The following is a 22,565-nucleotide window of genomic DNA, read 5'->3' as shown; positions in this document are numbered from 1 at the left end:
AACAAGAAATGGGCTAGGTCTGGAAACTATTGTACTTCATCCTCAGGAAAAATGGAAAAGCCACTTAAAGTGCATATACATCTTAAGGAGAATTCTTGTTAATATTCAGGAGGCTCCTGCAGGAACCAGACCAGCACAGAACCCAGAGAACCATGAAACTCACAGGGTGACCATGTCAAACTCTGAGGCATGCGAATTAGTCAAATATATGTGGAAAAGAAATGTCTTTTACTATGGGCATTTTCTTCATGGATTAAGAGAATTTACTTTTGTGTTTGGTAGGCAAAACAACACGTTAGAATGAGTCAGTAGGAAGGCTTATTACTAACAGGGAGATATATTTTTTAATTTTACTATTTTTTAAAATCACATCACCTTTTAAAAACAGATTATATTACAGCTCGAATTTTAAGCTGCTAAAAACACATTTGAGCACAGTTTTTCTCTTAGCTAAAGATGATCTGACCTCCTTTCATTTCTTCTATAAAAATTGGAGAATGAAAATAATATAGAAAACAGCCTTCTTAGATGATGAGATAAAGAATTATGGTTCGGATCTTTTCCAATTTTGCATCTCTGCTTTGAGCTAACTTAATTGTATGGTTTTTATCATTCCAAAGACTTGATTTTTTTATTTAGTAAATTGTTGGATAAAAGGCTTTGTTGTTGTTGTTTTTCTAGTGCTGGGGCTTAAATCTAGAGATAGGGTCTCATTAAGTTGCCCTGTCTGGTCTCAAACTTGTAATCCCCCTGCCTCAGCCTCCTGAGTAGCTAAGATTATGGGCATGAATTACTATTACTATGCTACTGTTTACTTCTTTCTCTCACACTACCTTCAAACTACTACTCTATGAATGGCGAACACATTTGTCTTCATAGGATTGGGTGTGTGCTTTGTTTTTCAGATGGAGACTTTTTCACTTATACAAGACATGAACCTATTGGTGTATGTGGCCAAATCATTCCTGTAAGTTGTTTTCTTATAGGATTTCCAATGAAGGTTTGGGGGTGGGGAAGGGGCTCCAACTCTGTTCAGTTTAGTGATGAAACTTTCTCCAACATAATTGGATGCTTGTGTGTTAGATGTGATGTAAATTTCAAATAGGACTTGTTGAACCAGGCCTTTTCTGTGACAAAATATGAACTGGGTAATTCAGAAGCCTATCCATATCCTGGCATGTCTCCTGAGGGTGTTTTAGTATTTTTACCACATTAATAAATAAAGCCTGTTCCTCTATGGGTTGTTTTCAGAAAGCTATATTACACTTTCTTCTCAATGGCAGTGATTTACAAGTGAATGACAAAGTACTCAGTGTGGATGTGTCTGCTGTGAGACACCACTTCAGTGCAATGTAGTGTGACCCACTACACTCCAACACTCTTGGTCTCCTGTTTAGACTCCTAATCATGGACAAAAGTAGCAAAGAGAATTTAAATGGTGAAAGATATTTTTTAATTAAAATGAAAGAAATGATATCAGAGACGTTTGGAGCACTGTAGGAAATATATGGTACCCTTAGATAAAAGAATCTGATACTCCAAATTCCTCTGAAAGAAAATAGCAATTTTTAAATTTAATCCTGAGTATTTCCTTTTAAGCCCAATGAATAGGAGACTCTCTAAACAGGGCTGATATACTTGAAAAGGCCGAATGAAAAGATGGCAAATTGTCCTGAAGTTCTTAGTTGAGGAAGTGTCAATTACTAATCTTTTGCCCCATTGAGGTTGAAGTATAATCATATCAACATTTTTAATGAAATTTCTCATTAGTTCAAAATTCCAATAAAATCTGTAAAAACCTCATAATTCTAAATACTAATGGTAGCTAATGTGTTTAAGGATTTGGCCTACTTTCTTGATTAATCCTAAGGACAATTTTGCAAATGATGCTATCATAAACAGAAAACAAGTAACTTGTCTGAATTCACATGGCTGGTCACTGATTTTGCTGTGATCTAAACACAGTCACTTGTCCTCTGGACCTTACACATCTTCATCTTTAAAAAGATTATTTGTTCTGGGCTGAGAGTATAGTTCAGTAGTAGAGCAGGCCCTGGGTTAGATCCCTGGCAATACACAATCGCATCCGCGCGCGCGCACACACACACACACACACACACACACACACACAAAGAAAGAGAGAGCGAGAGAGAGAGAGAGAGAGAGAGAGAGACAGAGAGAGAGAGACAGAGAGAGAGAGACAGAGAGAGAGAGAGACAGAGAGAGAGAATTATTTCTCTTGGAGATAAATGCTACCAAATAATTTTCAGTGAATATAACAAATGACCTATGGAAAGAGGAGAATAACCATACTTTTTGAGCAAAAATAACTCACAATATGCTTAATTATATGCAAAACCATGTCATGAGGGTTTTTTTTTTTTGTTCCTGCTATTTGAAATAACAGCACCCAATTAAATTTTTGGGCTCTCTCCTGGTCCCTTCTCCTATCTGGTTTATTTAGAGCTTTTTATTATTTACTAGTTGCTGTTCACATCAATAGAATCCACTATGATTACATAAGACTACTACAGTTATTAGTTAACATCTGTGGGGAATGGGAGTTTATCATGTAGAAGTTACACTAGAAAATGTGCCTTTGAGCAATACAAAGACTCTATTGTTAAATATTGCTTTCTAGTGGAATTTCCCATTGGTCATGCTCATTTGGAAGATAGGGCCTGCCCTTAGCTGTGGAAACACGGTGATTGTCAAACCAGCAGAACAAACTCCCCTTACTGCTCTTCATGTGGCATCTTTGATAAAAGAGGTAAGTTTCCTAAATCAAAACATGCACAAGAATTCAGCCATCCTAATTTATAACAAGAAGGCCCCATTTGGTGCTACTATAAGCTGCCTGACTTACAAATGGCTCTCGTCAGTGGTTGGGGCACATCTAGCAGGACTGCTGGCTGAGATTCCTGGAGTCAACCCAAATGCAGACAGAAAGCCAGACTCAAGGGCTTGGAGTCAGTCATCTTATGACCAGATTTTTTTTCTTTCTTTTGTCCAAATCAATGGACATAAATTCATGTTACAATTAATAGAGCATTCTTTCACATGTTGAAATATTAAACTAGTTTGCAACTTCTACTGATGTCCTGATGAGTCTTGCAAATTTATTTAAACTTAAACAAGTTTTTAGTTTTCATCTGTATGGTGGTTGCAGGCCACTGTGCCAATATGATTGTTTATGTTATTGGGCCACATTATTTTCAAACACATGTCCATGTTTATATTCACTTTTCTTTTATAGTTTCCTGTACATTTTCTTTATTCTTCAGAAATGGCAAAGCGCACATCAAACTTATTTTCATCAACTATGTGAATTGCATGAATATATTTTTTTTCTTGAGAACAAGTCATTGCACTTTGACCTTCCTATCTTACCCAAACTTATACAACTGTTAGTTACCAGAAACTTAAATTTCAGAAAATCCAAATTAACATCTTTAAAATATTCTTTATTTAAAATTTATAATAAGCAAAAGAGATGTTAAAATGAGGCAATTTGATGCAAATAACATGAAATTTTAATGTGCCCAACTCAGTGGTCACATTGCTTCTTCTTCCTTGAATTCTTCAGCTGGGATTGATATGGGTCTGTAAAGTTCCATTCTAAGTGATCTGATTAGCTTTCCTAATATATTACTAAATCATGTCAGTGGGGATTTGCAACTCAGATGATATGGCCTGAGCAATCAACAGCTACATACTAGAAATATGAGATCCCTTTAGCTTCTTATTTTTACTGATGGAGTTTATAAAGTATGTTGCTTTCCTTCCAGGTAAGTAATTCACCAAACACTCTTGTATACACTACTTTTTTGAGTTATTATTATGAAATTTGAGAGAGCCATCATGAGAGCAGTGATCCATTAAACTCTGGGCTCACCCCAGGAATCTTTCTATAATGCAGCCCATCTGATTATTTTCATGTGGGCTAATAAATGAAATAATAATAATAATAATAATAATAATAATAATAAAGAATGAAGGCACTTAGGTGAATTTTTCTTGGGAGAGCAATCATAAGATGAACATTACCATAATGAAGGAGCCTCAATCCTGTACTCACCTCTCTTTTGAATTAAATTCTGAGTTGTGTTTTAACTGTTTTGCTTTTTGCCTTTCAGGCAGGGTTTCCTCCTGGAGTAGTGAATATTGTCCCTGGCTATGGGCCTACAGCAGGGGCAGCCATCTCTTCTCACATGGATATTGACAAAGTGGCCTTCACAGGATCCACAGAGGTAATACCATTTACTCAGGCCTGCAGTGAAGAGACTGGCATCTCTCTCTACCTATTGGAATCATGTTTTATTGTAACTATTTTAAGCTGACACTTCCTTAAAACAAAAGTATTTTTTAATGATTTGTTCCTTATTCTGGCCTTCAAATATATGTATACAACATAAGTAGATACAGTTTGGATGAAATGAAATACCAATTCCAAATTCAGAAGGTAGAAGAAACTGTTTTTAGTGTGTTCATTACCTCCTATTATGAGAAATATAGCCCCTGAGACTGTATTGTATGATTAGTTAAATTTATGATAAAAAATATTTATTACAAAATCTACTATTTTTAAATTTATTTTGTGACAAATAAAAGTTTCATTAGTTATTCACACATTTTAATTAGTTTTATTATTTTGGTATATCCTTAGAGGTACAAAAATGTATATATAATTATCCAGATTAAAGTGATATTTATAGTTCTTACAGGGAAAACATATTGTCTCGAGCCAATCAACATTACACTTTCTGAATTAAAGATTATTCTTGATTGAGAGACAAGACAGATTAAAAGTTCGTGGTGATTCTTATCCATGGACTTATTTATTGTGCCAGCCTCCTTATAAACATGAAGTTTATGATAGAAAATACTGAGAGTATGACAGTTTGTCTACAGATTCCTGTGACTGTCAGTAGATGGAAAAAAGGTCCATTAGCTAAGTTGGATCATGATACGTGTGATCAATACATGCTCTGATATAGAGGAAAAATAATCTACTAACTAGTCATGCACATCAAGATCCAGCCTTCATGTTCTGTATATCTGCTCTCTCACCCATGAACATTTTTCTGATTTATCTCACGTCTGTATGTTTGGATGGGAAAGCCTTTTACATCTGAAGATGCCAAATCTTGAAAAATGCCACTTGGTGTTTCTTCCTAATGAAACTTAACAATCGCCCAAACATCATACAAATTTTAAATATTACATATTCCCATCTTTGTGAGAGCAAACTAAGCCTCCTCTTTGCAACACTCCATTTCAGGTTGGCAAGATGATCAAAGAAGCTGCAGGGAAAAGCAATCTGAAGAGGGTCACCCTGGAGCTGGGGGGAAAGAGCCCTTGCATTGTGTTTGCGGACGCCGACTGTGAGTAGGAGGCTCATTGTTCACTCTTCACTCTTCCTCCTTTCTGGTGTCTGATAACTCCGTACAGTGAACTTGAATCTCAGAGCTGGGTTTGCTTCAAAGTGTAAGGAATTAATGAGAGTCCAGAATTACTCTTGAAAATCTTGTAAATTGTCCTGAAGTTAGAACACATAGATAAGTTAAACAAAGACACAGTTTCTTCCTGGTCTGAAATAAATTGCTATTTCCTCAGCTGAACCCTAGATAACATAAATGTTTTTCATTTAGAGGCCATGATGTATTCTTTTTAATAATTCCATATCTTCAATTACTGTTTTCGGCAAAATGAAATTCCTCAGCTATTTGGACTTAAGAGCAGCTGGGGAGACAGTAATTATAGTTCACCATCTCCCTTCACTCTGGGTCATATAATCATGAAATGAGATGGCAAGAAGAAAATTAAACCAATTTAAATAGCTCTCTCTTTTTTTCCAGATTATTAAGGATAGTTTTGTATGTGTATCAAGTCTACAATTATTATATGACCCCTCTCTATAATATTCTAGGTTCATTCTGATTACATTACCATATAGAATCCCCAAAATTACTTTCTATATAGGTGGTAATTAGCAGAAAGAGATGGTCAAACATTCCTTCAACTCTTTCTTAAACAGTTGCATTATTGTTATGAGGCTGTAAAAACTAATGGTTCATGGAATTGGCCTTTGTTACTCTTGTGATCTTAATCAAAGTTTTTTAGAACACAATGCCTTATTAAACATTCTACAACCATGACATGATTACTAATTTGCCAAGACTGCAAGCTATTTTCACTACAACTTTAAGCAGGTATGATTAGCTCACAAATTCATACCTAATTGCTTTAATGTTGAATTGAATCTTTGGCCTTTAGAAAAATAAAATGAAAATAAGAATTTATTCTTGTGGTTTAGGATCTACAAATGAAGGAACCTAAGCATATTCTACCATCTAAACAAAATATATGTTTTCAGACATATATGAATGATATATTTTAGACAGATTTTGAAAATGTCTTTCTTAGAAATAATACCATGAGGTGAATAATTATAAATATTAGTGGGTTTTGTTACTGTTTTTTGGTTGCTTTGGTTATTGTTATAGTTGTTTTTTCAGAAAAATTATTCGTTATACTAATCACAGTGTATAAGATTGTTTTGAAGTTATTTAAGGTAATTGACATTTCATATTTTCTTTGTTATTTAGTTAAAACCTGATTCTTAAAAAAAACTTCACAATTATCTCAGTATAATGATATTTGACTTTGCAATCGAATTCACATTCTTGGTAATGTCCATATGAAAGTTGTCTTAATAACAATCATTTTTTTGGGTGCTACTAATTTTTGCTATTGTTTTCATAGTAAATAAAGAATCACAAAAATTAATTTTTCACCTAGCTTTTAAGAGGTGAGATATCTTGAACCCATGTCTGATCATACAACTTATAATTTTTTTGTATCACCACACTGAGATACATAAATGTACATAATCTGAAAAATCTGCATAAATATATGTAATCTTTAGAAAATATTTCTTCTTTAATGTGAAATTTCTCTTTGCAGTGGCCAGTGCTGTTGAATTTGCACATCAAGGCTTATTCTACCATCAGGGCCAGTGCTGTGTAGCTGCATCCCGGCTTTTTGTGGAAGAATCAATTTATGATGAGTTTGTTAAAAGAAGCGTTGAGCGGGCTAAGAAATATGTACTTGGAAATCCTCTGACCCCAGGAGTAAATCAAGGCCCTCAGGTGAGCATAAAATACAAAGAATAGAATTTTAAGGGACAAGAATAAAGTGTCCTTCTTGACCCAATTTTGAATAATTACTTCTCATTTGTGCATCATCTTAGGTAATAAGACTGTACCAGTCCTGTGGTTTCAAAAAAATCTAATTCTCAAAGGTTCAGAAATTATTCTTCGTGTTGCTGATTTTTCATACCTGAAAACACTTTAGGAGGCATCCTGGGAACTAAAGATGAAAGGAAAATTAACAAACACTATCAATTTCTTGCTTTCCTCAACCTGCACACCTTTTGATTCCTTTTACAGTCCTTTGTCCACTTGGAAGTTCATATACATTTTTCTCTCTCAAACACAATCAGTCCTTCATCACAGCTGCCATTCCACAGATGCAGACATCTAGCACACCCCTAAATCCTCTGCAAAGTCCTCAGTTACTTTGACCTAATGTGTGTACTCTAAAGATTGTACACACGTCCTCAAAGGTCCTAGACTGCTGGTTTCTAACAAATTTTTCAACTCAGTTGTTAAAGCCCAAACAATCCCCCAGGCTCCCAGTTTTTTTCATTTACTCCTAATCATTATCAATAAGAGTGCTTCTGTCTCTCATTAGAGGTCACCTTTCCCTCTTCCTTGCACAGTTCTTTGTCATGGTTTGTTATTCAGACTCCTGGACCTTCAGTTTTGGATTTTTTCCCATCCCTTGGGGACCTGGTGTAGAGGAATCATCCTCAACTAGGGAGAACTTTGCTAGTTGCCCATGTATGGTGACATTGTAAATTGTTACAACTTGGTGGAAGAAAATGTAGTTCTACTTGCATCTAATGAGTACAGACAAGGCAGGCTGCTAAACACCTTTTGATGTGCAAGACAGTCCCACAACAGAAATCAGCTAGCCCAAAATGTCCACAGGGCCAGTGCCAAGAGATTATGATCCAGAGACTAGACATTAAGCTTGCAGGCCTTATTGCCCACACTAAGCATTATATACTGTTCCATCCTGTAGATCTGAAACTAAACTCTATTCTTGACTTGCTCACAAAGCCAAATATAAATTCAATTAACCAAAATTTAGTGAACACTGCTATCAGTAAAACCCTGAGTTTGTCATCTGGCAATGCCAGGAGGAACAAGAACAGCATGCTCCCTGCCCTTGTGGAGTTTATGAACTGGGTAACTTAGAAGACTGTCTTAGATTTTCATTCCAAGTATTTAGGTAGGAAAATCCTAGGACTTCAGCAGTGCCAAATACTGAAATCTAAAAGCCTTAAAATAACTGGCAAATAAAGTAGTAATTTGTTTTATCTTAATCTCATTGTACTTTGCATTTGTCTTTGAGTTTAATGACTACATAGAAGAAGTTGACAGTTTTATCATAGAGTTGACAATTTTTATCATATTTGGTAACTTCTCAAATATCCTTATCAAATATTCCAAGAAATATGATCAATTCTAATCTAAATTAGTCTCCTATTTCAAAAAGGAATAGGGTTCTTAATTTTCCTTTGTGATTATTTATGTCTGCCTATCTTTATAAACATAAAGCACTTTTCCAATTAGAGAAGGAGACACAGAAAAAAGACGAGGGGAATATCTAAGATATTTAATATAGAATATTGGTTGGGTAATACAACTAGGGAGGAAAATCTGTTTAATTCAACAATAGTCTAAAATACTGAGCTAAAATATCTCATTATTTCTAAGAGGAAGAAGTTGAAACAGGGTTTGAAAAATTCTTGTTCATAGGATCCTAGAGGAAGTAATACAATAATCTAACTGATTAATATGACTTTAATCTCTATAAATAAATAGATTTTTATCACAGGTTGTGCTAAGTAAGTAGGATAAGTAGGTATGTTGGAACTTTGAGAAACAAAACACTGAAAAGTCCCCAGGGATTCTCTACTCTAAAAATTTGTCATCTGTTATTATAAGAAAGAGTATACAGAAAAAAGCCATGTGTTCATTAAGCTTTATCCTAGATCCTCATCCCAGGTGCTTGAATGAACTGAGGCTTTAAAAATGTAGTTACATAATCTTCTTCATTAAATGCCTCAATAAAATTGTTATAGAGAATATAAGCAACAAAAGTATTTATTTAGGGAAAATAGTTTCTAAAAGAAGTTTGATTCCTTTCTTATTTTGAAGATTAAGAACTTAAAGTATCTGAATGTTGAAGCAATTACAACATAGTATATATTATTTATATTTGTTTTATGTATGTGTGTTCATGTGTGTATATTGTTTCTTTATAAAAGTGGTTTTCCTATTTGGTTCATAGAACAAAATGTATATTTCCTTAAAAACTTGGAAATAAGTGTTTTCATTTGGAAAAAAAAGTGATGCTATCTATATAAAATGTATTAAAAACAGCAGAGTAGCATCTTATCATGGTATGGAGACATAGGCCTTTAAATTATACACTGAATTTTACGTCTAACCTCCCTTAGACTTTCCTCATTTGTAAGATGGGGTTAGTAAATTAATCTTGAAGGATCATTTTGCAGTGAAATGAGATAATCTATAGAATGTCTCCATCTGAGTGCTTGGTTCACTGTGTGTTCTCAGATAGCTGTTAACTAAATGAAAATCACATGCCTGTATTTATACCTGGCAATAATTGTAAAGATCAATTTTTTAGACATCTACTTTCATTGAACTTGTTGGTCTAGTTTCCATATACTTTGAGGAATGTGTCTTTTATCAATTTACCTTCTTCTTCTTCAACCTACCGAGTCTAAAGAATCAAAGAGCGAACTTTCAAAGACACTAAAATATATACTTTAAGACCATCACAGTAATGGCCATAGACTAACCCATGGCCAATGACTCATTTCATAGCAAAGAATTCCTTTACAGGCAAGCATTATTGAACAGTGCCTAAGATTCACAAAGAAAGCCAAGTTCATCATTGATGAATCCAAAACCTTCTGAAGAAGGTTTGTATTTATGGTGAATCAAAATTAGCTAGGCCAAACTGGATGTGTTTCAAAGTATAGCTGAAATTTTCTGTCACAAGTCCCAAGCTCTGGCATGGTGTTTCTCAGTCTTTCTTGTGCCTCTGAATCACCCAAGGATTTAGTAGATCTAGAGGGGGGCTTGGGAAGTGCAGGTTGCTTCCAAGTGATGCCAGAGCTGCTGGCTCTAGAAGCACATTGCAGTAGCAAGGCACTGCAATATACAGTCCTGTATTTTTTAGAAGTCAGAGATCACATGTTTCCCAACAAATAAATCCTTTCAGTGTCTTTCTGGATTGCATATGCATGGATTAGACGGTCACCTGGGAACCACTCTGGTCACAGAGTGGGAAACATTATGACTTGGGAAGCATACTGTGAATAAAAACTGAAAATTATGATTTTGAGGTCATAGTCCAATTAATAAATTGAAATAGGCCAGAGGAGCTTTGCATGGAGGCACGTAGATCCTTGAGTATTTACTGAGACACTAGAATATCTTAACTAGAAAGAATATCTAACACCCCCCTTAATTTAGTTGTATTAACTAGTATACAGTAACATAAATCTCTCTTCTAGACCAACTCTATGATTTCTTTGATCTGATGAGAATGAAGAGATTTTCTTTGTGGGATACATGATTGAATATTGTTCAGTGGAGAGCCTGCAGGAACACTGCACCGAATATTGAGCCAAATTTTGTAAAACTAGTTTCTGGTTGAAGATAGCATTTAATCTACTTAGATAGGAGTGCTGAGTCCCATACAGTTAGAAATGACTTCTTGGAAGCTTTTTCTTGGTCTTGGGTGGTGGGAAATATTTGCAGAGTCAAAGAAGATAAAGAATAACACTTTTTAAGTAGAGAGAAGGGACAAGTAAGTTAAACTAACAAGAGCCCTCAACCCCCCTGCTTAGCTCCTGGATCTCCTGGTTTTCCTTTAATCCACATGACATGGTGTTTATAACCAGAACTTCTAACTCCTTTTCCCCTATAAATATCTTATTCAAAAAATTTCACTTCTGTAACACTTTTCATATATTTAGATGTGGCTCATTTAATAAAATATAAAGATGAAAATTGGGACTGGCCAGAAACTGAAATCAAACCTCCTGACCTGGGGAGGATGCCCAACCTATGGCCTGAGGGTGGTATCCAAGGTCATGGACTAGGCCAGAGGGGATGGTCCAGGATGGGAAAGTCCCCACAGAAATATAGGAGTCTTCTCAAAGTTCAAAGGCATCTGCTTCCCAAATGCCCTAATTAAGCCAGAATCACAGCTTTCTTTTTCTCGTTTCACTCCTTTTATTTCAGTTAGGACTACAATTTCCAGGTAAATGTGTGAGATCATTAACAAACTTTTCTTTAAGAATGACAGTTGTGTGAAAGGGTCAGATGTGTTTGCTGTGCCAATACACTTTCTTTTTTCTTTTTCACACAACTGTAGATTCTAAACATAGGTATCTTCAAGGTTTCCTTCCTAAAATTTCATGAGAAGTAAATGTGCCCAGAGAATGAATATGAACCTATGTCAGCTTTTAAAATTCGATATCAGATTTAATAGAAATAGACTAGCTCACTGAAGCCCTCATCAACAGGCCCATAACTTTATAAGTTGCTGATTTTTTTTTCTTTTCATGTGATATTTTTCAAATAGATTGACAAGGAACAGTATGATAAAATACTTGACCTCATTGAGAGTGGGAAGAAAGAAGGAGCCAAACTGGAATGTGGAGGAGGCCCCTGGGGGAATAAAGGCTACTTTGTCCAGCCCACAGTTTTCTCTAATGTTACAGATGAGATGCGCATCGCCAAAGAGGAGGTAAATGGTTTCACTCTGTTCTGTTCCCTTTATTGCCACACTTTGTCTGCAGGTGTGTGTACTATCTGTGCCTTTAAATTTCCCAGCTCTTTGAACATCTTTCTCAGTAAATGTTACTCTTTGTTTCTGCTGTTGATAAAGGTTGAAGTTACTGGTGATCAATAATAAAAACAGTAAGGAGTCCACTGAGCCTGTGAAGAACTTGCAGCCAAACAGACCAAGATCGTAACAATCATTAGGTGCTTCCAGTCACAGGTTTTGCATGATAGTGTGAATAAACTTGAGAACATTATTTTGAGTAAAATATGCCAGACACAGAAAGACAAATCCTGAAAGATCCCAATTATATATAGAATTTTTAAAAGTCCAACTCAGAAGCAGGGAGTGGAATGGTGGTTACCAGAGACTTTGGGGATACGAAGTGGAGAAGAGGATTGGGGAGATGCTGGTCAAAGGACACACAATCTCAGTCATACAGAAGGAATAATATCAAGAGAGCCATCGGACAATGTGACGACTCCCATCAATAACAACATATTGTATACATGACAATTGCTGAGAGCAGATCTTCAGTGTTTCTATCATGAAACAAAAAGTGCTTCAGCCCTACCTAGTGATGCCATATTTGCCCTATGGTCTTTTTCTACATTCATCTCCACGTTCTTCCCCATCCTCTCTATGCTCTTGGCCCTGTGTTTATTAGTGGTCAGATTTCCCAATTTTGTGTGTGTATATACATATTCATACAAATATACTAATTGGGTATAATATAATACACTCATTAAATATTTAACCATACAACACAAAATTAAGAATCATAATGCCTGAAAAATATGGGGCCAAGAATACATGAAAGGGGCTGGGGATATGGTTCAGTGGTAAAGCACTTGCCTAGCATGTATGAGGCCCTGAGTTCAATCCTCAGCAGCACCCCCAACCCCCAAAAAGAGTACATGAAGAATGAGGAAATGTAGGGAGTAAATACTTATATTTACACATAATATATGCTTATTGTATATTTAATATATAATAATACGTAAAATTATATGGCGTAATATGTTACATCTTATAGTTAAAACATTTGGTGAGTACAAACCACATAAATTAAGAAAAATGTAATCTAAGAAGGCATGTATAACTAGGAAGAACTAATTTGCATTTAGGAAGGTAAATAACCTACCTCATAGACAATGAGGGTTTTTATTAAATGCAGAGAAGATGAACTGACTTTGGGTGACAAAAGTGTCATGTAATATACACTACAATAAGAAGACACTGACAACTCAAAGGTCCTCAATTATAACCCTTTCATCCTGTCAATTTGTACTTAATGTCCATGATGTGATGGCTAATCTGAGAAGGTTATTCTCTTTAAACCGCCCTCCCATCCCAAATTTTATTAAGTCAAGGGGAAAAGGACAAAATCAGATTTGCAAACAGAGGAAATAAATAAGAAAAACAAAAGTTAAAGCAAACATAGATAATCAAACCTACTTAGTTTCTCCATATCACTTCAGTCCTCGACTGAATTGTAATTATTGCATTTATTGATAAGTTTTTATCTCACTACAAGAATTGTTCTTATTTATATCAATTAATACCAAACAGAGAGGACTACGGGAATATCTTCAATGAGGTATTTGTTGTGTTCCTATAATGTATGTGATAGAATAGCTATCTGGCTCCTTCAAAGTGGAAGCCTGAAACTACGTACTGTATTCAATTCAAATTATGTAAAATATGAGTGTGTTTATTGTAGTAGCTTTTCTACATCTATCTAGTTCCTAGGTTACAACATCATGATTCAATTCACAACATTAGACTTTGCCCTCAGCCTCTACTGAATGGCTGAATGGTTCATACCCCTTATACTACTTAAATCAATGGTGGATACCAGAAAATCATTTGACATTTCTGATTTTTGCCCACCTTCATTCACATTTCCCAGAAAAAAAATCTTATAATACTCAGAGGAGCCTCTCTTTTATTGTAAGCTTAATTTTCAGAGAAAATCCAACTGTTTTCCTCCTCCCTGGAGCTGGGATCCAGAATGAATTGAGTGTGGCCTGTGCTAACAACAGTCTAGCAAGAGAGGTCTAGACTGTAATAAGCCAAATTGTGATTGTTGTTTCCTTTCCTGTGATTTTTATCAATTGTCAGTGAACTCATACTTTGGTTAGTATAGGGTAGTTCAGAATTGCAATAATGAATTCTGTTTGGCATATTTAAGTGACATAAGAACAGAAACTGAATAAAATCCCTTGTTGTCTTACCTATCTTGACTAATTGTAAAAAGATTCAAATACAGAATAATTGATATTTTAGTCAATGACACACTAATATATAAAACATTAATATTATTATGAATCATTACCTATACATTTATCCAATAGAGCAAGCATTGCTTTCTTGGGCTGTTATATGCAGTAATTCAAAAGATGAAGAAAGCTAGGGAAAGAATTTAAAATATATTCAAAGAAATTTGAAATTAATGATTTGATGCATAACCTTAAGTAATTGGGAGCTTAATTTCAACTTCTAGAAAATTAACACTGTTTTATTTATGTGTGCCTGTGGTGTTCCAAAGAGAATTTAATATGGTCATCACCTGTTTTTACCTTTCACTTCTACAGATCTCAATTTTGATTCTTACACGTAGGTCTGAAAGCAGGTGTGTGCAGTGGCTCACACCTGTTACCCCAGCTGCTTGGGAGGGTGAGGCAGGAGTATCATGCATTCAAAGTTACCCTCAGCAACTCATTGAGAACTTGTCTCTAAATAAAATACAAAAAAAGGGCTGGGAATGTTGCTCAGTGGTTAAGTGTCCATGGTTTTTGATTCCTGGTACCAAAAAAACACAAACAAAATCAAACAAAATGTAGGTTTGAGATGAGAAACGAAATCTTATCCAATTTAGCATTATCTGTAGAGGGAAAAATCTGCAATATCATTTTAAATACTTAGTTTTAATATATTGTCTTTATTTATTTTATTAATTTCTTGTGTTCTAGATATTCGGACCTGTGCAACAAATCATGAAGTTTAAATCTTTAGATGATGTGATCAAGAGAGCAAACAATACTCTCTATGGCTTATCAGCAGGAATCTTTACCAAAGATCTTAATAAAGCCATAACTGTCTCCTCCGCACTACAGGCAGGGACCGTGTGGTAAGTCAGACTGAAGTTATATTATGCCTTTCCAATATTAGCCACTTCAACAGGTTAACTTGAACATTTCATTTCAAATTGTGTTGTCTGCTAGAAAAGTAGTTTTTTTAAAACTCCCATATAATGCTAATGCTCAACTAGCACTAAGAATCACATCTCAAAAGCCTGTTTTTTTTTAACTTGATTTTGTTTTATTTTGTTTTTATAATAGGTGGTTTTCTTTCAGAAACTCTGAAAAGAGATCAAGCACCTTGTCAATCTGAATGGCTAGTGATAAACATAAAATATTTCTATGATAAAAGAGCTAATAAATGTCAGTATTACTATTGTATATATGTACATTATTTCCATTTCCTAAAAACTTACTGTATACTAAATATTCTTACAAACACAGTCTATGCATCATCTTACATAGGCCTAGAAATGACCTAATTAAATAGTATCATCTCCACTTTACAAGTAAGAAAACACATGAATAGGGAGGCATTTCAAACCATAGTTTTCTCTAAGTAAATAACCCTCAGTTTTCTATTAATGTATATTAAATACTTTCATTTTCAGTGTAGAATCAAAAGAGCAAATTTGTTTTCTGCACATTTTAACAGAGATAAGTTTGAGAATTTTTAAATTTTGAAATAACAGAATGTTACTTGAATATATGATGGAGAAAGTTGTTATCACATCATTCCACTGAATAGCTTGAGAATCTCATTAGGAATTTCCATACATATTAAAACAGAGTAGATCTTATTATTATTGCTTTATATCCCAGAGCATAATAATGTTCTGGCATTGTCTCAGACCTAATAGCTTCTTGGTATTTCTCAGACAATCATTAAATCCAGAGTTGCTGGGATTTTATACTTAATTTCAAAGTAAGGATTTGATTTTCCAATTTAAATGACAATTAAACTAAGCAAAAACAAGATTCTTTTTAAAACTGTAAACTTATTTAAGAAACTATCCTTCTGATAAGGGAAACAGAATGTCTCTGTGGCACAATGAGAATTTAGAACTCTAGGAATTGGGATATCAAGTTTTTAAATAAGAAAACACCTGAATATTATTTCAAAATCAAAGTAATAATCAAACTTTTCTAAGTACAACATATTTATTTGGAGGTCTTCTCATCTTTTTGACTACCTTTTATAATAACATGAAAGTAGGGGAAAATATGAAAACTAGTTTGGAAAATGGTATTCTTTAATTTTTTTTTATTTTTGTGTAATGAGAATCATATAAGTAATTAGATTTTGCTGTTAACTTTAGCTTCTAGGAAATTCAAAGCTAAGCATTGTTCATGGCCTACAAAATTGCATTCTAATTGTCCCCAACCCACTCCATCTTCTATTGTATTTTTTTCTTTAATTCTACTCACTTTTTTTTAGTAATTATGTTGCTTCATATAAGCATCTTTAAACACTTTGTGAAATCTGATAAACAAATCTATAATTAAATCCACTTCCTGACAAGGCATTTGTTTAAGTAATTTATTGAACCAAATGATGAAAAAAATGAGTATTGTGATACACATTGCAATCGAAAAAGAATGTTGATTCTAGCCTGAAAAGTACATAAAACTCAAGAAAAATCACAAAGCTCATTGAGTATAAGCAGTAAAGAACATGCTTATAACAAATCTCAGCCTCTAGTAAGCTGTATCCTTTCCTTCTAGAGCATATTAGCCATTCTATTTTATACTATTTTATACTACCACTTCTTAGGGACATGATATACTACCCAAATGACTATTCATATATACATAGTTGCACCTTTCTATTTATTTCCAAGAAGTGTATATATCCATATACTTTCTGGATTCTAATTTATACTGCTGTTTAAAAAAAACTCAATGAATGTATTAAATTAAAATAAATGCAGTTCTTTGAATTTCTAAAATTCCCAGCTTAGGAGTTATTTCATAGGTTAAGTATTATCTATAATGTACTTTTTTTTTCCTTCAGGGTAAATTGCTACAGTGTGGTATCTGCTCAGTGCCCCTTTGGGGGATTCAAGATGTCTGGAAATGGACGAGAACTGTAAGAATAAGTTTCTATTGAGATAAATATTGATCTAGATGGTTATCACTCCAGGGAACTAATTCATGTTCACCACCTTAAATAAAACCTGCCGTTATTCTCTCTTTGAGATCCATACCACCAAATAGCTTTTTAAATGTTGAATGTACTTCATGAGTTTATAAAGGCAACAGCAGAAGGGAAATATAATTTATTAAACCCCTAATATTCATAAGAGACCCTATTAAGCACTTTACACCAGTGATTGCATTGTTGCCTACTTGTAGAATGGCTAAATGTATGTCTGAATGTAATCCATTTGGGAAACATTCTCAAAAAGAAGATAAGAAATCTAAATTGGTGATTTTAAGAAGCATATAAATAGAAGAACACTGTAGTTATTTAAAAATACTTCTTAGATAAATAAATTAGGTCAGTTATCCCAAAAAAGTTCAGTGTTGAGATGAATGATTCTCATTTGTTGAAATATTATTGATGCAGACTCTAAATTTTTAAATTAACTGAATGAGTTATTTTGGGTACTAAAATATAAACCCAGAGGGAAATTTGACTACAGAAAACATGCTTTATAGTTGTGACTAGACTGAGAATTTTTATACATAAATGTGTTTATGAGCCTTCCATTGCTTTAGAAACCAAGATATATAGACTTTTTAAATATGCAGATATATATGTATGTGTAGAAAATAGTAACACTATATTTGATTAATTTTGCTCAAATGGTTTAAACCATTTTATTTCCTAAAATTGTTTACATTTACTGATAAATAAAAATCCATTAAGAAAAAACATACATATAAAGGCATAAATTGGTGTGAACATACTTTATATACAGAGTTACAAAAAATTGTGCTCTATATATGTAATAAGAATTGTAGTGCATTCCACTGCTGTCGTGTATTTAAAAAAAATAAAATCAATAAAAGATAAAAGAAAAGAAAAAACATATATCACATACAAACTGTATGGAATCAAATATAGAAAAAATCTTCTCATTTTGTTAATATCAGGTAAAATGAATCTAATATCTAAAGGTCATGAGTGCATTAAATAGATATCACTTTGTTATTTATCTTAATTGATCAGCAAAATTACATTGAAACAAACAGCTTTGGAGAGGTAGAGAATGGAGAAAAGTTAAAATGATGGATGCACTTTCGTAATACGCGTTCATTATGTACTTGCTGTTATAAGGTCCTATGAGTCCCAGAGACATAACACTATGTTCCATTCTTCAAATAACTGCCATGGCAGAAAGAAGATATAAAAAAAAACAGTGCAAAATACCTACATACAGTTTGAACAGTAGTACTGGACTATTAATAAAGTGGGAGTTCATGCCTGAGGAAGTCAGGAAAGTAGTTGAAAGTCCAGAGGAAAGAGTATCAAGGGAAAGAAAATCTGAATACCAAGAGAGTTTAATATTTAATACTGTATTTCTAATTTTCACTATTTTCATCTGTTACAAAAGGTGAGGGATTGTGGATAAAAATAGGAGTGGGAGAAGAAAATACATCTTTGAGATCCTTCCCATGCTTAAGATTCTGTGGTTATAACCCCAGTGAGAATTTAGTGGCCAAAAATGTAATGATATTGATAGAGTAAAGGACCTCACAGTAAAGACAGGACTTCATCTAGGGCATGAAGCTTGTGTAGGACATCAGTAAGTAGAGAAAAGCATATTCCTGAATGGAATGGGCATTGGGGATGTTGAGGGGCTAGTGAACGTGGGTGGTTGGTATGGATTTATGGGGGTGAGAAACATTATTACAAAGATAAATTTGATCTAGATTAAGAAGTCCTGAATCTGAGGAAATCAGCTGGATCTTATTAGTGGAGTAATAAAAAGCCATACATAGGTTTTGTTTTGTTTTTTTTCTTCCCTGGTTCCCTCTCCTTATAATGTCCACTACTAGAGAATTTCTTGGCAGAACTAACTACTTTGTATACAAAGCTATTATTACAAAGTTAGATTACTCTGAAGGACAGTTCACTGCTGGCCCAGCGATCTAACACATTACCCTGGGAATGTTGACAAAACAACCAAAAGGAATGAAGTAACTAAAGTAGACAAAACATGTCAACTTTGTTGAATACAATTTGGTCAAACTTTAAAGCTAAAGCATTAGGAAATTAAATAGAAGGACTGAAAATAAGAATAAAAAATCACCCATAATTTCCTTAAAATCTATAATGTGGGTCTAGATAATTTCCTTCTTTAAAATACAAAGAAGAAAGTTATGCTATTATTTTTTTAACTTCAAAAATCCATCTGAGAATGCTACAGTTAAAGTCTATCTAAAAAACCTGGTAAACTTATAAATGAGTCATTCACAACAAGATGTTTCAAAATAATCACTGAATTCAAAGCCTCAAATGACTCTCAAGGGTTAAATTATAGTTTTCCCTCCAAAGTAGAAAGGCAGAATCAATCAGTCGGGAACAAAGTCCTCAAAGAGCCCAAAATAGTGATATGTACACCCCAATGTGTTAGACAGTAACACAGTGCCCTTGATTTTTAAATCTCTGCTCCAGTGTTGGCACTGGAATAGGTTAATGGCAGAAATTCCTCTTTGTGAAATCACACTCATTTTCACGTAGGTTAACATAGACCACTTGAGACTAGGTTAGTAGGACATTTCAAATTATTTGGCTCTCAGTACATCACAAAGGTATTTCTTTTTTTCCTGTCCCTTTCAAAAAAGGGGAGTGAGGAAATGTTATTAATGGACTTATAGCAAGAACTCAAATGAACATTTTTTTTTCTTGGTTATATTTGCTAATTCAATTCAGCACACATTTCCTCTGGCCTGCTTAATTAGTGTAAAGCTCATTTCTGGGTGTAAAGGAAAAAAATGGACATATCTTATTAGTAGTACCGTTTTCCCTAAGGTATGGACCATGGATGAAATGCATGAGCATCAATGTGAAAGTTATTAGAAGTGGGGTCTCAGACCTAACTCACACCTACTGAATTAAAAACAGCATTTGAATAAGGACTTGGTGGTTTGTATATTGAAGATTTTTCAAAGCACAGAACTGGTAGCTTATACACTTAAGATAAAGAGAAATGTAAGCAGATGTTTTTATGATCCATCATAGATATATGCATTCCTAAGAAAGCTGACCTGTTTCTAACAGAGTATGAAAATAATCACACTCATTATTCTCCTGAGAGTTCCAACTTCCCTTATAACCCAAAATACAGTGAAAAGTCTATTGGTGAAAATCATGGGTTAATTTATCTACCTCTGTGAGATAAAATGCTTATTAAAATACTATCTTTTAATGGGTTTCAGACAGCTGAGTCTAAACCCTTTAATTACTTTGAAAAACATGCTCATTGAAGCTTTTAGAAGGTATTTTTAAAAGCTTAATTGCCCAAGAAAATAATCAGTATAAGGGGATTAGGTTTTCAAGAGCAAAAGATGTCTTCTGCATACCTGTCTAGATCACAAGAGGGAGGCTTAGGAAAGGATCAAGATCTTATTCCTCTGTAAGCTACATGTGCATAGGTGTAATGGTTTTAAGAATAGTTTAATATATATGCAATTTAATCTCATCAAAACCATACAGAGAATAACTGAGCCAATCCTTCTAGTTCTCTTCAAAAAAGGGTAAATCATAGTTTCCTAAACTGGTGGGAGATAGAGAACTGATAACAAGAAACCAGGGTACAAACAGATCAACTAGTATTCATTGCTGGTCATTTGGGATGGACTTAGGAGCAACATAGCATGTGGGGAGGACAGAGGAGGTTGTACCAAGAGGAAAACCAACATCTGCAAAAAGCTCAAAGGCCTGAATGTAGGCCAATCTCTAACAGCTTTCCTCCTTAAAAAGAAAATGTAGAAAAAATCAAAAAGGAAAGAAAATTCCAACAATGAAGATCAGGTTTTTGTTTTGCCATGAATCAAAAGATATCACTGAAACTACATCTGCCTAAGATGAGAAATCAAAGAGCCCAAAATAGTGATATGTACACCCCAATGTGTTAGTAACACAGTGCCCTTGGTTTTTAAATCTCTGCTCCAGTGTTGGCACTTAGAATGCAGATGGAAATAGGAGCATTTTCTACCCCTCACTACTGCTGTGCCAACTGTACCTAGTAAATGCATAGCTTTACTGGGTACACTGGAGTGATTATGGCTATTTCTCCATATATATATAATTTATTTGAAACCAAACTAGAAATGAGAAAAGTCTTATAGGATTGAATTATCTTTTGAGCAGTTAGAACTTTAATAGTTAAGTAAAAGAAAAAAATGTCAAAAGTGGATAATTTCTATGTATATCAACTGAAAGTGCCTAATTGTTTAAAATGAAAGATATTTTGTGTCATTTTTTATATTTTCAAAAAATTAAAGACATTTTTAAGAAATTTTCTCCACAAGGGGTTTTTTGCATAACCAGACAACTTATGGTCAACTAGCTATTACATGAAATGTTCTCTGCATAGAAATAGTTTCCACATTTCCTTCTGAGATAAGCAAGAGTGACTTGTACCACCTCAGTGACTATCATACATTTATGCTGTTATGTTCAATGGCATTTACAAGTATTTTTCCCCCCTCTCTCTAGGGGAGAATATGGTCTCCATGAATACACAGAAGTCAAGACAGTCACCATGAAAATCTCTCAGAAGAATTCGTAAAGATACACCAGAATGGACAGAACACTTTTCAATTACTAAGCATCTCCTATAGTCACTACTACGTGGGGTCTAAATAGAAAAATGTTCTTTTTTGATTTTTTTAAACATAAGCTAATCACCTTAGTATTAATACTGCACATAGAAAGCTTGACATGTAGCTTATTCTGAAAGAATAACTTGATTTTTGTTATGTGACTCCCAAGTCCTAGTCTAAAGAAAAAGGATGGATTTGGATGTAAGATCTCTGATTCTGTGGTAGTCATGTAGTTTTCTTTGTAGCTACTGGTCCAGAATAATCATTTTACAGAAGACAAGTTGTAGTCGTGTAGCCTCTTTCCCCTAATGACTCCCTAAAGTACTTAATATACATGCTAACTGCAGAGTAAGTTGCTCTTTTCCTGGTAGGGATGAAGTCCTTTTTTGTGTTTTCTAGAATGTTATGTCAGCTTGTCAAATAAAATACATAGGTGTAATCTGAATATAAAGCTTAATAAAAAATGACCTTGCATGAATCTTATTTAGTTTGAGATTCTTTTAGGTGTATGTTTGGATTATGGTGATTTACTCTCCCTACTATCAAAAACAGTGTTAAATTAAGCCTAAAGATGAATTTAAATATAAAAATCTAATCCACTCATTCTCAAATGGGTAAAGAAGCATAGTTCACTTCCCAGTAGAATCCTTGAAATAAATAACACACATTCAAGATAGATGGGATTAGACTTTCATAAACATTTATTGAGTTCCTACAAGCTCTAGGCAAAGGAGTTGTACAAAACAGGTG

The 22,565-nt window shown here is 34.1% G+C and overlaps 1 protein-coding gene across 2 annotated transcripts in view; it reads left to right on the top strand.

Annotated features, from left to right (window-relative positions):
• Positions 1–22,293, top strand: part of Aldh1a1 (aldehyde dehydrogenase 1 family member A1) — an 87,317-nt gene extending 65,024 nt beyond the window's left edge. For both annotated transcript variants that reach the window (XM_048806913.1, XM_015492931.2), the window contains 9 exons: positions 906–967; positions 2,642–2,770; positions 4,137–4,250; positions 5,282–5,384; positions 6,967–7,151; positions 11,755–11,919; positions 14,931–15,088; positions 17,053–17,127; positions 21,709–22,293. In XM_048806913.1, the coding sequence (XP_048662870.1) occupies positions 906–967; positions 2,642–2,770; positions 4,137–4,250; positions 5,282–5,384; positions 6,967–7,151; positions 11,755–11,919; positions 14,931–15,088; positions 17,053–17,127; positions 21,709–21,781 (1,064 nt within the window). In that variant the 3' untranslated portion in view covers positions 21,782–22,293. The remainder of the gene's footprint in view (positions 1–905; positions 968–2,641; positions 2,771–4,136; positions 4,251–5,281; positions 5,385–6,966; positions 7,152–11,754; positions 11,920–14,930; positions 15,089–17,052; positions 17,128–21,708) is intronic.
• Positions 22,294–22,565: the final 272 nt, after the last annotated feature.

Source organism: Marmota marmota, unplaced genomic scaffold, assembly GCF_001458135.2.
Source record: "Marmota marmota marmota unplaced genomic scaffold, marMar, whole genome shotgun sequence".
NCBI classification, from domain to species: domain Eukaryota; kingdom Metazoa; phylum Chordata; class Mammalia; order Rodentia; family Sciuridae; genus Marmota; species Marmota marmota.
The sequence above is the reverse complement of the archived record's forward strand: the minus strand, read 5'-3'. Positions and strand labels throughout refer to the sequence as shown.